Below are 14,908 nucleotides of genomic sequence, written 5' to 3'. Positions count from 1 at the left end.
TTAGATCCTCTATTGGCGTCTGCTCAAACGTTAGCTTAAAGTCCCATAAATAATTATCATCAGCTCTAAAACAAATGACTTCTTCAGCCCTAAGAATAATAATCTTTGTCAGCCCTAAAACAAATATTTAAATACGTTCGAAGTTCAAGCCTCAAATACTTAGAGTTTGGTTATTGAAGAAGACAAGGGCGTGCAAGAGAAAAGGACAATGTCATCCTCCTCCGTATGAAACATTCTCTTTCATAGTTGTTAAAAGCTAGCTATTAATTTGTGTGTCTTCCCAGCTAGTAATCGTAGTTTTCACCAATATTTGTTATCCAAGATTTGAAATCTGCAGAATGAATAGGTAAATGCTTTATTTTAATGTGTGGTTTTAAAGCTTGGCATGCAATTAGACTAACATATCCATGCCATTTTTTCTTTTATGTGAATAGAAAATATTAAACAGAACATTTGTACACTATGTTGTCTATTTAGACAATGGCATACAATTGATCGTAACTGGAAGGGCATGCTCATGATCCTTCAACATGTGCAGCTATGGATTAAATTTGACAGTCGACCCCTTCAAAGGTGAATTGCGAGTTTCTTGTTAAATAACTAAGCATCAAAGTTAGATTATGCATTTTGACCCTTCATTGCGCAAGGATTTTGGTTACCTAATTGTTATGATAGTTTAAACTTAATTTCTGCCTTGTGATTGATGCTATTACAGCTCCTACTTGGTTGATCAAGGTCATCTACCTTCTTGGGTTTATCAGTTCATTAGCTTATAGTTTCTCTTCACATAGAATAAATTGTGCCTTGGGAGCTATTTCATGTTAATTGTTATGTTTTTGTTGCTGAGAATTAAAAAAAAAAACATTGTAGCTTGTTTAGAAACTAACAAGTTAGACCATTTCTTCAAATTTGTTCTTTTGCATTTGTAGAGCACAAGTAAGCCTTAATATAATAGATCACAAATATACTTTAGTTCCTCTACCTGTTCAAATTATAAATCCAACAATATTCTAGCTAATCACCAAATATAGACTTGCATTAGATATATAGAAAAACCCACAAATATATTGTAGAAAAGCAGTAGTTAAAATAAACGGAAGCAGAATAACCCTGAATTGTGCTTGTTTGTATGAGCTTCTTTGAGTCAAAGCAGGCTATGTGAAGAGTTTACCCACAATCAACATATATGTCCATAATATTGATCAATTACTTCGTACAACTACCATCTCTAATGGTCAAGCCTATTTACACATGACAAAACAATGTTTCAATGAAACTATAAGACAATCACAATTTCATCAAATGTTGTAGAACATACAAAATGCAAAACTAAGTTAAGAAGATGCTTAAATTATAAGTTGTATATGTTCATATTCAGTTTTTTTCCACATTTTCAAGATCAAATCTATAGCAAAAGCAATAGTCTTTCTTCCAACTTTTATCTGCCCTTCAATCCAAAACATATCTTGCTATCTAAGTAACCACAAGTGCTAGTTTATTTATATTAATGTTTCCAAAACATATCTTGCTATCTAAGTAACCGCAAGTGCTAGTTTATATTAATGTTTCCAAAACATATCTTGCTATCTAAGTAACCGCAAGTGCTAGTTTATAGTAATGTTACCGGTCTGTACCCAGATTAGTAATTTCCCATTATTATTCCAGCACACGCTAAACAGGTGGAAAGTTAGCACAAATTTCTTGTCAGAACGGTGTACGCGCACTCTGCGCTTTACAGAATGCATTCCAGGCTCTCTGGATGTGAGCTGCGCTTTCACGCAACTTTTATGCCCAGTGAACGGGGAATTAAAACGGTTACCAGCAAAGTAAAACGGCGAATAAAAGAGAAAATCTGACGGCTGAAGTCGTTTCAATCGTCTTGCTTGCTTTTGACTGTTAATGACCGAAAATATCTCGGCCGCTTTCAAAGACGGACACGGCTAATATGTTCAGGACTCGTCAGAAACACGAAGAAGGAACTTTCAATAACGACTTTTGAAATGCCTCTTTCTGCGTATTTTCCATGCTCATCTTAGAAGCTATAAGCGTCTTGCCTGCACTTTCTTCGTACAATGTAGAAGCAATTATACAAACACGGTTGTTTTCGGAAATTTGTATGCGTTTCTAGAATGTCGGGCGTCGAGGGTGCTCTGATTGGAGTAGTATTTCAAGAGGCCTCCACAGTCTTGAAGAAAGGCGTTCCGTACATAATTAGGGTTTTCAGCAATGCTGCTTGCAAAAAACTCAAGGAAATCCTGAGTCGCTTGAAACCGATCGTGGATGAGATGTGCGAATTGAGTTTGAAATCTTCATCGGAGAAATGGCTGATGAGCATTCAAGAGTTTCAGGGGAACCTTGCCGATGGCCTCCGATTGGTAGAGGAATGCGAGAAAACCAGCTGTAGCAGGATCCATAAGAAGTTTAAGTATGCAAATAAGATTCAGAATTTGGAGAAGCTTATTCGTAATTTCATCAATAACATTCTCCTGCCCAATATGGCATTGAATATAATTAAACTGCCCGATTATTCGTGCCAAATGAAAAATCTGAGTGATGATGTTAAAAATGTTGCCTCCACCATTGACGCACACCTCCATGAACATAGTTCGATTCGGAGGACAATAATTGAGAATTCAGGGGCTAATGTAGAGCAGCAGGAAAGGAGCCTCTGCGTCCCGAATACACAAAACTACTTAGTGGGCATAGATGAGTTTTTGATGGAGTTAAAGGAGCTTGTGCTGGACACAGAGGTGAGCGTGGTTGGGATTGCAGGATTGAGCGGGATAGGAAAGTCCACACTCGCGTCAGCCCTTTGCCATCATGATCAAATCAAAGGTAGGAACAGCTTTTTCCTGAACCCATTTCTTATCATATAAATCTAGCAATTGATTTTTCCGAATTCTGTATTAGGTTCACTGTGCCCTGCTCGCTGATTCCATGATTTTAGGTATTTCGCCTGGTAATTTTGAACATAATAAATATGTTGAGTTCTGGTGAGAGGAGAAAAATGAATCTTTATGACATTTCTCATGGTTTGCAGAACACTTTAGAAAGATAATTTATATTCCCGTTTCAAAAAGTCCAAACATCATTGGTATCCTGACGGACATGTGGGAACGCATTGTTGGTGTCCCCAAATCTGGTTTCAGTAACTATGAGGTATCACATAACCAATTACAATGTTATATAGACTCTAGCAGAAATCAACCAACCCTGGTAGTATTGGATGATGTCTGTTCTGAGTCCGACCTTCAAAAATTATTATTTAGAGGTGAACAGTACAAGACATTAGTAACCACAAGGGATGAAAGAATTCTCAGACAAGGTGAGCCCAAAGCACGCCTTTACCAGTTGCCTCTATTGCAAGAGAAGGATGCCCTGTCACTCTTCTGCCACTGTGCCTTTGGCGAGCCTAAGATTCCGACTACGCATGATAGAGATTTGGTCATAAAGGTAATCGGCCGAACGGAAATCTAGATTATATCTGTGCTTAATTCTTTAATCTGGCAACGTATAAAATCGTATTCCTGTATGAATAATTCTTCGTGTACAGGTACAGGAAGAGTGTAAAGGATTGCCAGTGGCTCTTCAAGTAATTGGTAGATCTTTGCGTGATAGAGACCCCATGTTTTGGAGAAGTGCGAAGAATAAGCTCTCAAGAGGAGAAACTATATCTTCTTATCATGAAGACCTCAATGAACGGCTGAAAATGGCATGTATAGATGAACTAGAGGATAATGAAAAGCAGTGCTTTTTAGATCTAGCTGCTTTCCCTGAAGGACGAACCATTTCTGCAAATGCATTGTTAGACATTTGGGTGTATGTACGTGGAATGGATTGGGACAATGCTTTCGTGCTCTTATGGGAATTTGCAGATCGCGGACTAGTAACGTTGAAGAGAGATCCGTGGTAAGGGCATTGTTACTTTGACAAGTTGTTTTCTAAGTTCACTGTGTTTCGTTTGCTTGATTATGATATGGAATTACCTTGATAGAAGAAGGTTTAATAATAAAAGAAGAGTTCAGCCATACCCTATAAAAGTTCGAAACATCTCCCTTTATTTATGTATAGGTTTAGGACTTTGAGAATTTACGATAAGTAATCTACAAGGAAACTCCACCCGAATTTATAAAACAGCTGTTCACCCGAATTTATAAAACAGCTCTTCGTTTGGAAAAATAAAAAATTAGTAAAGAGGTTTTAATACTCAACGTATTTGTTGGAAAAGGAGTTATATTTGAACTAGAGATGTACCTGTCATCAAGAGGGCTGATAGTTCCAATAGCAAAATGAAGATTCTGGGTTCGATTCCTTGTCGATCCATATAAAGTTTACCTATATATTAGAGTCCAAATCAACAGATTCAGGTCAAGTTAGGATCCCCAATCACTTCAATTTGATTCAAGGAAGGGTATTTCAAATGAACCATATCCAAATAAAAAATGGATTGGTCAGCAAGAAGATTGGAAGCCTTGTGATAGAATGCCCTGCAGCAAATAGGAGGTCTTAGTTTGGATTGCGGACTGATCCTACGTTTGACAATATTTTGTTTAAATCTGATGACAGGAGCCCCAGGATAGCTGATGGCAGGGCATATGGACTATCCTTTTCCCAACATGATGTAATAAGGGATTTGACCCTGTATTTGGTGAAACAGGACAATAAGATCAACTGCAGTAGGCTGTGCATGCCTGAAAAGCGTGACGACATTCCTTCAGAGTGGCAAAAAGTTCATCATCTGAAGCTAAGATTGTTTCCATTCATACAGGTGATGCTCAAACTAGTATATTATATTGTAGTATGCATACTATATCCCTTTACTTTTCGTTCAAGCTCCAAAACATTGAATATCTGTCAATTCATATTGTGTGAAAATATTGATTGATGAGAATTTCAAAGACTAAATAGTACCATTGGTACCAATATAGGCACAATGGACGAAGAACGATGGCGACAAATGGAGTTCCCTGAGGCAGAAGCTCTAGTTTTGTATTTCACCGCAAGTAGATATTGCATTCCAACATTTTTGGGCACAATGAAGGAACTGAAGGTTCTGATAATCAATAACTACAGTGCACGAAGAGCCACACTCAGAGGACTGAATGGTTTTGAAAAACTTTCTCAGCTGAAAACTCTTCAACTTGAAAGGTTGCTAGTTCCACCCCTGTATGAACACTTCAATTTTCTGAAGAGTCTGGAGAAGCTATCCCTGAGTTTATGTGAGGGTCTTGGTAACATGAGTAGATTAGATGAGAGTAAATTCTTCAACTTTCCAGGGCTCTCAGAATTTAATGTGGATCACTGCAGTGATTTGGAGGAGTTGCCAAGAGGAATTTTCTCTTCGAATTCCCTAAAATTGCTGCTGGTGAGAAACTGCCATCAGCTTTTAAAATTACCTGATGAGCTCGGAAAGCTTGAGAGGCTAGAGGTGCTAAGCTTGTGTGCATGTGCACGTTTGGAAGTACTGCCATATTCTATCCAGAGTCTTCAACAATTAGAAATCCTTGACATCTCCCAGTGCGGGAATTTGAAGGTTTTTCCTGATAAATTTCACGAACTATCCAGATTGAAAAAGGTGGACATGAGGGAGTGCTCTAAACTCCCAGAGTTTTGCAGAATGCTTGGCAAACTCGGATCTCTTAATCATGTGATTTGCAGTGAGAAGAATGAGAAGCAGTTGAAGCCTTTAAGCAATGGCAATGTTAATGTTGAAGTTGTTGAAGAACAGTTCGGTTTAGACTGGCTTTACAGTTGGTAATTGCAGGAATCTATGGATGATTATTTTCCTATTTATTTGTAATCTGAACAGGGTTTGTGCTAGTTTCATGGTTATTATTTTTTATGTGATTAATATTGATTGAATAATTTATTTTATGTTGACGATTATTAGCTCTCAGTTGTTCAATAATTTATTCTATATTCTGATGCTCCATTGCAGTAATTGTTTTTTAATCTAAATTATATAACTACTGTTCAGGTATATTAATATTTTATAATTTTAGACTTCTTGAAGTGGGAATATAAATCATCTTCTTGTTAAAATGTTCTCAAAATAATTAGAAAGTTTAGAAAGATTATTTCTCCCCTTCTAATAAGACATAACATATGTATACTGTAAAAAATTTCAAGGCAAAATCCCCAAAATCATTGAAACAGGGCATAGTGAGCCCTGTACATTATTCAGAAACATCAATAGGTAGATTTAGATTATTGGAAAGCGATGCAGGGAAAAGCTTTTTGTTACTTTCCATAAAGTTGCGAATGTTTAGTTTTTCTTCCTTGAAGACGACATTGAGTATTACGCAGAAGGGGCAAGCAACTCAGGTGGAAGGGTAATCAAAGCACCGAGAGTGCAAATTGGGGGTGCTTAAGATTGCAGAATTTTTAAGGTATTTTAATTGTTAGAAATAAAGTTGTCTTATCAGAGTAAGGATCCAATAATGATGTGGCTTATTTGCGTCTCTCATATGTGAGAAAAAACGAATTCTTTCTTATTAAGCATTGACTCTTTGTCTATTTAGACAATCTTCTATTCTCCCATTTTCTTGCATGTTTGCCAACTTTGAAATAGTTTCAATGGATTGGTGAAGTTGAGCCATTTCATGTTATGGATCTGCAGTCGATAGGATGCAAACAGACTCTTGAGAATTAGGAGATTGAGTGCCAACGAACTTCCAAAAGTAGGAGATGATTTTTCTGATTGGACCGTTGTTAACTTTCAGTAGTTCACTTTGGAGTTAATTACTCTGTTTAAGACTCTTGTGGCTTAGCAAGTTTCATAGGAGTTAATCTAAGAGTAAATTTTTTATTGTATGAGGTAATTTCGGAGTTAGCGGATGAATAAAAATGATAACAAGAATTGTATGACCAAGTTTATAGAGACGTAATTTTCTTGTTTAGAATAATGAATAAAAAAAGAGATTTCAAGATTTTAATTAACATTGTTCAATGTATGGGTTTTGGTAATGCTATTTTAGTAGATATGGTGTATACTTATATATTGTAAGATTTGATGAAACATTGTATGATATAGATTATTTTATTAATATTTGTCTCTATTAAAATAAGTTATGTTTTTGACAACGTGCAAATCTTGTTTTAAAAGAATAGTAGAACAAAGACAAAAAATAATAGCAGTCAAGATGTTTAAAAGAATAATGAAATCAAAGAGATCAATTCTAAACAATGATTGATCCGGTCATATGTATATTCACATATAAAAAATCAATGCTTGATTTTTATTCTTTAAAATTTGGTGTCAACTATTACTATTTAAAAATATTTGTGAGATTTTCAATTATTTCTAGCTGATTGGTTTTGAGTTTCTCAAATTTTTATTTCAATTCTTTTAATTTTGTATATATAGAAACATAAATTTTTCACGGTCCATAATGTTCTGGTTATTGTATATATAGGGTTTGTTTCATCCATTTATGTTAGCTGGTTATATTCCTCACAAGGTTTCTAGGTACCTACTAAAACCAGTTATTTTCTGAAATCTTTGTGGTCTCCTTCCTTGTTTGAGAATGTCATTGTGCAAGGTGATCTTGCCAACAAAAGGTTACATGATGCCTTTCAAAACCTACTGGTAGTTCTTTGTCTCTTGGCTAGTTTGGGTCCAATACAAGGGTTTTTATTTTCTTTATGATGCGAGGTTCCTTCCTTAAGCCCTATGTTCTAATTATGTGAAGCTTTGTTGAGGTGGGACCCTTGTACTTGCCAGTTGGAGGCTCGAGCCAAAAGATTCTCCTTCAAAAAAGGGTCTTATCTTTTTTGTCATTCTAGTTGGGTTTTGTAAGATCCGCCCTTCCACCACCACCATTTTGTTTTTAATTACACCTAGCATCCATTGCAAAATTTATCAAATAATCATCTTTCATTTATTATAGTGTCAATTCTAATACTCGTACATTCACCACAATGGTGGCAACCCAATGACACAACATTGTTATATACTTGCAATCAAAATATTAGCCTTCCGTAATTAGGGTCATTCCCAAACCCAATCCTAAGCCTCGAGGATTCACTCCTAATGATCCAACCTATGTATCTTCTCAAAGGGAATCGAAGGCTTTGTAGTTAACATTTAGAGAGAGTTTTCTCTCTTCCCTTGATGAGATCTTGATCCCTTTCTAAAACTTAACAACTAATTAAGTGAAACTATTAACCTTGTCTCATTTCAAGAAGAGATACACGTTGCCATCAAGTGTTAGTTCCATAACCAAGAGTACCTGATGATTGGTGTTTAATGTGGACATATACACACAAGGGTCATATCACATCTCCTAAACTCGGTGATTATCAGAATCATGTATACACAAGTCCAATTATTTCCTAGACATTACAAGTCCACATGATGGCTAGCTCCAGCATACATCACATACCTAAGTAGCTAACACATACATCACATAAACATTAGTGATTTTCTCATATAAGCATTATAGATGACGGTGACTGACTCATGTATATAAATCAAAAGATATAATTGATTGGCTCATTTACAAGCTTCACGGATAACTGACTGGTTCATATTCATGCATCACAAGTTAATAGTGACTGGCTCCTATACATGCAACAATAGATAATAGTGATTGACTCAAGTAAAAGCATCACATATAATAGCGACTGGCTCATATAGGCATCACAAAAATAACATGATTGACTCATCCTCAATGGCTAACTATATCCTGTCCATAGTACATCCTAGATAGAGAAGGAATGTTGGTGAACTATGCACTACATCGTGGGTCACATTCTTCTCCTTGGTCATTTGCACTAGCGGAACAGGGTCAAGTATACCATCAAACAACCGGGAAGAGGATTCACTGCATCCCATATTACACCACGAGTCTATCCTCAGTCCCAAGGATTTCCACAAGTAGTGAACCAACCCAGCTCCTTGGATTCTAACTTCACTAGCCTGTAGGCCACTAACAACAAGTCTATCCATCCAAAAAGAAGTAGCTTCCGACATATACCACGTATTGACCTTAGTGATATTGTTAGCTATCTTCTTCACAATCTCATGTAACACCTGGCATCGATCACCCCCATGCTAGTTGACTGCCAGTGAACCCTCCCAATACGACGGTTAGCTCATATTACCGCTACCCGCATGGTAAGGTAACTATCTATGCAACCATTACCGTATCAAATCCCGAATAGCCCTTAGCAATCCTTCACCTTCGTGAACCTAGTGAGTGCTGGTTGATCCAACAATATAATAGTAGCTCTAGGCCTCCACCATTGGCACGATCCAATGACTCGACCTGCTAACTGCTACCGTATCATGTCCAGGGTAGTCTAGGCAACATCACCTCCATGAACTAGGTGATCGCCAACTAATTCCTTGTAGTAGCCCAAACATTGATCATTGGCATGGTCCAATGATTGCTTATCTTTGCATAAATATCCCAGTGGTTCACTCTTGTGGGGGGGTCATACACATCAAGGTTCACATTACTAGACAAATAGATAAGTACAACACAATCAAGTAACTAAGGAGCCTATAACTCTAGGTTTAACTTCACAAACACATAATACAATTTAAAGAACCAACACAAGATGGCCTCATCTCATCCTGTACCCTTAAGCCATTACCAACTGTATGGTAGTCAACCCATGTTCACTTCCTTGAACTTGCTAATGAATGGCACATTACATAATATTATGTTTATTTGATTTTCTTAAATCTTTCATAATCTTTTAATGCCTAATCGGCCTCATCTGAAGTCTACTAGGGAGGTAAGGTCAAAACGTTAGGAACAACTATGAACCTTAGAGTTACTTCCCCTTAGACCCTACCCCCATGGATTTGAGGTCACAGGGGCATCCTTCACCCAAGGACCACCTACGTTCCTCGTTCCAAATGGGTCAAAGTTACACGTAGTTCTCCTACAAGTTCTCTCAAAGACACCTGCACTTAGGTTCCCATAACCAAGATTCCACCACAATTAGTAACACTTGATAGTAGCTAGGAAATCATAACCAACTCACCAAATTATAAACTTATACAAAGGATCTTCCAACAAGATTATCCTTTTCTCAACTCCATCCCACACTAATGTTATTCCCATTTCAACAAGAGCATTCATTAATACATTGCAGATATCTTTGAAGGACATATGATCATTGTTATATAATTGTTTAAGTATGATCAATGTTGGAATCCTACTTAAGGAGGCTTCCGAAACTATATCAATGGGACCAATCTACGCAATATATTAACCCAGTAATAATATTACCAATAATATACCTAACCTTCTAATTTGCTTTACCTTGTGATGCTACCCCATGTTCTTATATCAATCTAGATCCTAGATTGAATAATTTATTCATAATTGCAATATATATTGATTATGACCTTGATGAGACCACTAGCAAGGTATCAAGAGACGTTGCATAGCATGATATATATATAGGTTTTACCTCTTCATTCGATCACATCGACACTATCAACTTAGATGGCAATTTCTTCCCTTTCAATACACAATTTTAAGTTGTTTCCTTGCATCTATAATATCCTTCCTTCATTCCCATGAAAATTCCCGTACTAAGGATCTCTTATACGAGATTGATTGACATCATGTTCTCATGTTAAGACTTTACCCTCAAATCCCAAGTGAGTTACCTAGAGTGTCAAATTATAATACTTAAACTATGTTTAATACCATATGCTTATTTTACCACTAGATGAATATGACATTGCTTATATTATGTTATAACTACAAATAAATTTGGCACATCGACAATATACAATTAAGGGTCCTTCGAATTTTATGGCCCATCCTCACCGTTTAGAAAACCCATAGTATAACCTTCCCTCGACATAGATCATTATCTCAATTTAAATATCATCCCATTATTCAACATGAATATCCTGTACCAACATGGGAGCTTTTGAATAGGATATGGACACGCATCACAGCATAACGGTAGGGAGATTTTTGACAGATATTATAGTTCGATATGCCCTGGTTTTTGACATGTAGGAAAGGAAAAATGTGGAATTATAGACCTCGCACCTGTATTTGCTGAAAGAATGCTTCAATGTCTTGTCGCCTCATGGAATGCGTCGATTGCAAGAACTGCAGAAATAGATGTGGGATATGTAACAAAATTGCCTAATGGAGATGTGGTCCACTCATTGTCAAGATTGTGAGATACTCACAAACAGATTTAATGAAAAGGCTTTAGAAACTTTCAAAAAAATGTAGATAGCAGGCGTAAAGCCAAACTCTTTGGCAGTCACCTCCAGCCTCCAATTGTTTTTACAGAATACCTCAAAGAGATGTCATCTCATCGAATGCAAGGATAGGCAGATTTTGCAGACAATAGATTTGCTGGAAAGACTCAGAAACTTAAGGTAATTGCACCTCGATACCACCTCCCCCTCCTCCCACCTGGAATACGTCCATAAGGATATATATATATTTTCAAAACAAATGCTGCCAGATTTCTTTTCGGGTAGATTACACTTCCAGAACCCATGATTTGTTGAACAGGCTTTCAAAACTTACAAGCAAATGCAAATTAGTGGACAGTGCCAAAATTCCCTTTCCCCATCTCCTTCACCGTACTACGTTCGAAATCTTTAATGGATGGCCATACTTCCTTCTCCTACACGCCTTATTATTGGTCTACCTGTTCATGTAAATTGTCAACGAAATGATAGGAGTACCATTCCTGATTTATTACAAGGCCATGCTCTGCACTGCAAACAAGCATCCTCTCCTCTTTAATGCCTGTTGTCTCTCTCGTCCTCTCTTCAAGTTTCAAAATGTTTTTCTTTACTGTTCTCTTTTTTGTTTTTTAATTTTCTATTCATGCCTTTGACCACTTGGACGGGGATGTGACAGTTTGGTCTAGGTCCGACCTTCAAAACTTGCTATTTTATGGTGAACATTACAAGACTCTAGTAACCACAAGGGATGAAAGAATTATCCCACAAGAGTCCGGTGCATAGTCTTTTCCATTATCAGAATTGCAAGAGGAGGATGCCCTGACACTTTTCTGCTACTATGCCTTTGGCAGGCCTGAAATTCCAGAGACACATGATAAAGACTTGGTCAAACAGGTGTCGGCCGCTCTTCATATCTAGCTTCTATCTGTGCTTCATTTCAATCCTGCAATGTATTAAATAGCATTCCTGTGTCAATGCTTAAGTTTTCGGTTTTACTGATGAACAGGTACAGGTAGAATGTAAAGGTTTGCCAGAGGCTCTTCGAGTTATCGGTCGCTCTATGCGTCGACAGGAGGATCCCATGTTTTGGAAACGTGCAATCAATAAGCTCTCAGGAGGAGAAACCATATCTTCCTATCATAATGGGCTTTATGAAAGGCTCAAAACAAGTATAGATGTTCTGGACCATAATGCAAAGTGCTTTCTAGATTTAGCTGCTTTCCCAGAAGGACGAACCATTTCGGCAAATGCATTGTTAGATATTTGGGTGTATGTACATGGAATGGAGCCGGATGATACTTTTGTGCTTTTTGTAGATTTTGCCATCACACCAAAAGCACGTACTGTTGGTTGAGAGGGATCTCATCGTGTATATAGTCGCTACACCAACACCCCTCCACACGATAGAGCCAGATACAACCACATACCATGTAGGATTCATACCCACTACGTACCACATCGATAAGCCAAGCTTACGCGGATGAAGGGTCTAGGGCTAGAGGGACTCGAACTGATGACCTGCGCTCTAATACCATGTGAAATAAATGCAGCTGTAGCTGCACAATGTAGGATAGATCTGCTAGAAGAAAAAAGAAAAACAGAGTTTGCAGATAAAAAAATACAGAGTATAAAAACTGTGTTTGATATTAACTGTTGCAATACTATTTGAATTACAATATACAATCAGATGCAAAAGATCACCATAGAAACGGAGAAGACTGAAATCAGTAGCCTTAATTCAGGCAGAAAACAGTGGATCTGAACAAAACAGAGCTCAGTGATCCATAGTCTGTGGTAAAGAACTGAATGTGTTGAAGTTGCTGTGATCCACAGTCAGCGGTAGTCGGACAATGAACTTGCAGTTGGAATTAACCACCAACACCCCCCCTTAATTCTAACAAAGGAGAACAGAAACGTCTAATAAAAGAAATGAGGAAAGAAGGAAAACCCAGTGGGATAAAACCTCCCCTCAAAAGAGACTAACATAATGAGAAAACTATCGTGGTACAGTTTCTTTCACCCCAAGAAGATCTCGGAGAAAGTGAAACTTCTGCTCAGTGAATGTCTTCGTGAATATGTCAGCAATCTGTTGAGACATGGGACAATACTGCAAATCAATGATGCCATCATGAATCAGATCTCGGATGAAGTGCATGTGGATCTCAATGTGCTTTGTCTGTTGTCGTTGTACAAGATCTCTACAAACCTTTAGTGTACTTTGGTTATCACACCAAATGATGATTGGTTGATGAAAACATATACCCAACTCAATGAGAAAATTTTGCAGCCAAAGAACTTGAATGGTAGCATTGACTGCACCTCAATATTCAGCCTTTGTGGATGATAGAGCAATGGATGATTGCTTTTTACTTGACCAACAAATGGGACCAGAGCCCAAACTGAGAACATATCCTGAAGTGGACTTGCGATCAATGCTATCACCAGCCCAATCAGAATCAGTATAGCCAATGAGATCCAAAGTACATCTAGCTGAATAATGGATCTCGTAGCTAAGGGTTCCTTGAACATAGTGAAGTATACACTTGGCAGCTTTCCAATGCAGTTCATGAGGCTCCTGCATGTATCTGGAAACAACACCCACTGCATATGATAGATCTGGACGAGAGTGAGTGAGATAAAGAAGACTCCCCACAAGCTGACGATAGAGTGTGCAATCAACCAATGGTGTATCTTGGCCATCCTCAAGCTTTACTTCGGACAAGAAAGGTGTGGGTGTTGGCTTACAATCACTCATGTGAAATCGAGCTAGAAGATCCCGTGCATACTTGGATTGAGAAACTTGGACACCTGATTCATTCTGGTTGATTTCAAGACCAAGAAAAAAGTTGAGGAGACCCATGTCTGTCATGGAAAATCTAGCATGCAAAGCTACTTTGGTTGCAGCAATGGCTCTATCGTGTGGAGGGGTGTTGGCTCTGATACCATGTAGATTTTGCCATCACACCAAAAGCACGTACTGTTGGTTGAGAGGGATCTCATCGTGTATATAGTTGCTACACCAACACCCCTCCACACAATAGAGCCAGATACAACCACGTACCATGTAGGATTCATACCCACTATGTACCACGTCGATAAGCCAAGCTTATGTGGATGAAGGGTCTAGGGCTAGAGGGACTCGAACCGATGACTTGCGCTCTGATACCATGTATATTTTGCCATCACACCAAAAGCACGTACTATTGGTTGAGAGGGATCTCATCATGTATATAGTTGCTATGCCAACACTTTTACATGAATTTGCAGATCGCTATCTCTTAACTTTGAATAGATATCACCGGTAAGGAGGCTTGTTACATTGGCTGGTCGTTTTGTAAATTTATTATGCTTCTTGTGCTTTATAATGGTATAGAAGTTAAAAATAAGAGTCCAGCGAAACCCTAAAAAGTTAGAATTTTCCCCCATTATTTTGGTTTTTAAGGATTCGAGCGGTCAATTTTACTAATTTACAAGCAAAGTCTACATTGAGGTGTAAAGCAGCTGTTCATTTGGGGAAAGGCAATGAGATCCTTAAATCAGAGTTTTGATATCATTTTCTTCATATTTGATGCCAGGAGGCCCAGTATCGTTGATGGAGCATATGCAATATACTTTTCCCAACATGATATTTGTTGAGATACATGTGTCTCAACCTTGCAATTTTTGGTAAATTGTTTCAAATGTAGTTGGGAGGTTTCCCATGTGTCGGTGCCTTGAAAAAAGGTA

At 37.7% G+C, this 14,908-nt stretch overlaps 2 protein-coding genes across 3 annotated transcripts; one reads left to right on the top strand and one right to left on the bottom strand.

Moving 5' to 3' along the window:
* The first annotated feature begins 1,898 nt into the window (after nucleotides 1–1,898).
* Nucleotides 1,899–5,889, top strand: LOC131074779 (probable disease resistance protein At4g33300). Of its 2 annotated transcripts, none has more exons than XM_059209265.1 (5): nucleotides 1,899–2,835; nucleotides 3,041–3,453; nucleotides 3,554–3,909; nucleotides 4,658–4,768; nucleotides 4,929–4,944. In XM_059209265.1, the coding sequence occupies exons 1-4, from the start codon at nucleotides 2,130–2,132 to the stop codon at nucleotides 4,740–4,742; spliced, it is 1,560 nt and encodes a 519-aa protein (XP_059065248.1). In that variant the 5' UTR covers nucleotides 1,899–2,129; the 3' UTR covers nucleotides 4,743–4,768; nucleotides 4,929–4,944. The 2 variants fall into 2 exon arrangements, with proteins under 2 accessions (XP_059065248.1, XP_057867442.2); XM_058011459.2 differs by having other exon boundaries at nucleotides 1,904–2,835; nucleotides 4,567–4,768; nucleotides 4,929–5,889.
* A 7,613-nt stretch (nucleotides 5,890–13,502) lies between these two features.
* Nucleotides 13,503–14,042, bottom strand: LOC131856687 (secreted RxLR effector protein 161-like). The gene has a single exon (XM_059208563.1). The coding sequence runs from the start codon at nucleotides 14,040–14,042 to the stop codon at nucleotides 13,503–13,505; it is 540 nt and encodes a 179-aa protein (XP_059064546.1).
* Nucleotides 14,043–14,908: the final 866 nt, after the last annotated feature.

The sequence above is a fragment of the Cryptomeria japonica genome, chromosome 7, assembly GCF_030272615.1.
Source record: "Cryptomeria japonica chromosome 7, Sugi_1.0, whole genome shotgun sequence".
NCBI lineage: Eukaryota > Viridiplantae > Streptophyta > Pinopsida > Cupressales > Cupressaceae > Cryptomeria > Cryptomeria japonica.
The sequence above is the reverse complement of the archived record's forward strand: the minus strand, read 5'-3'. Positions and strand labels throughout refer to the sequence as shown.

What these genes read in the sequence shown, in the direction of transcription:
- LOC131074779 (XM_058011459.2), top strand. Translation starts at nt 2,130, where the DNA reads ATGTCGGGCGTCGAGGGTGCTCTGATTGGAGTAGTATTTCAAGAGGCC. An exon ending in CCATCATGATCAAATCAAAG is followed by an intron (nt 2,836 to 3,040) that starts GTAGGAACAGCT and finishes CATGGTTTGCAG; the next exon opens with AACACTTTAGAAAGATAATT. An exon ending in GATTGTTTCCATTCATACAG is followed by an intron (nt 4,769 to 4,928) that starts GTGATGCTCAAA and finishes GTACCAATATAG; the next exon opens with GCACAATGGACGAAGAACGA.
- LOC131856687 (XM_059208563.1), bottom strand. Translation starts at nt 14,042, where the DNA reads ATGGGTCTCCTCAACTTTTTTCTTGGTCTTGAAATCAACCAGAATGAA.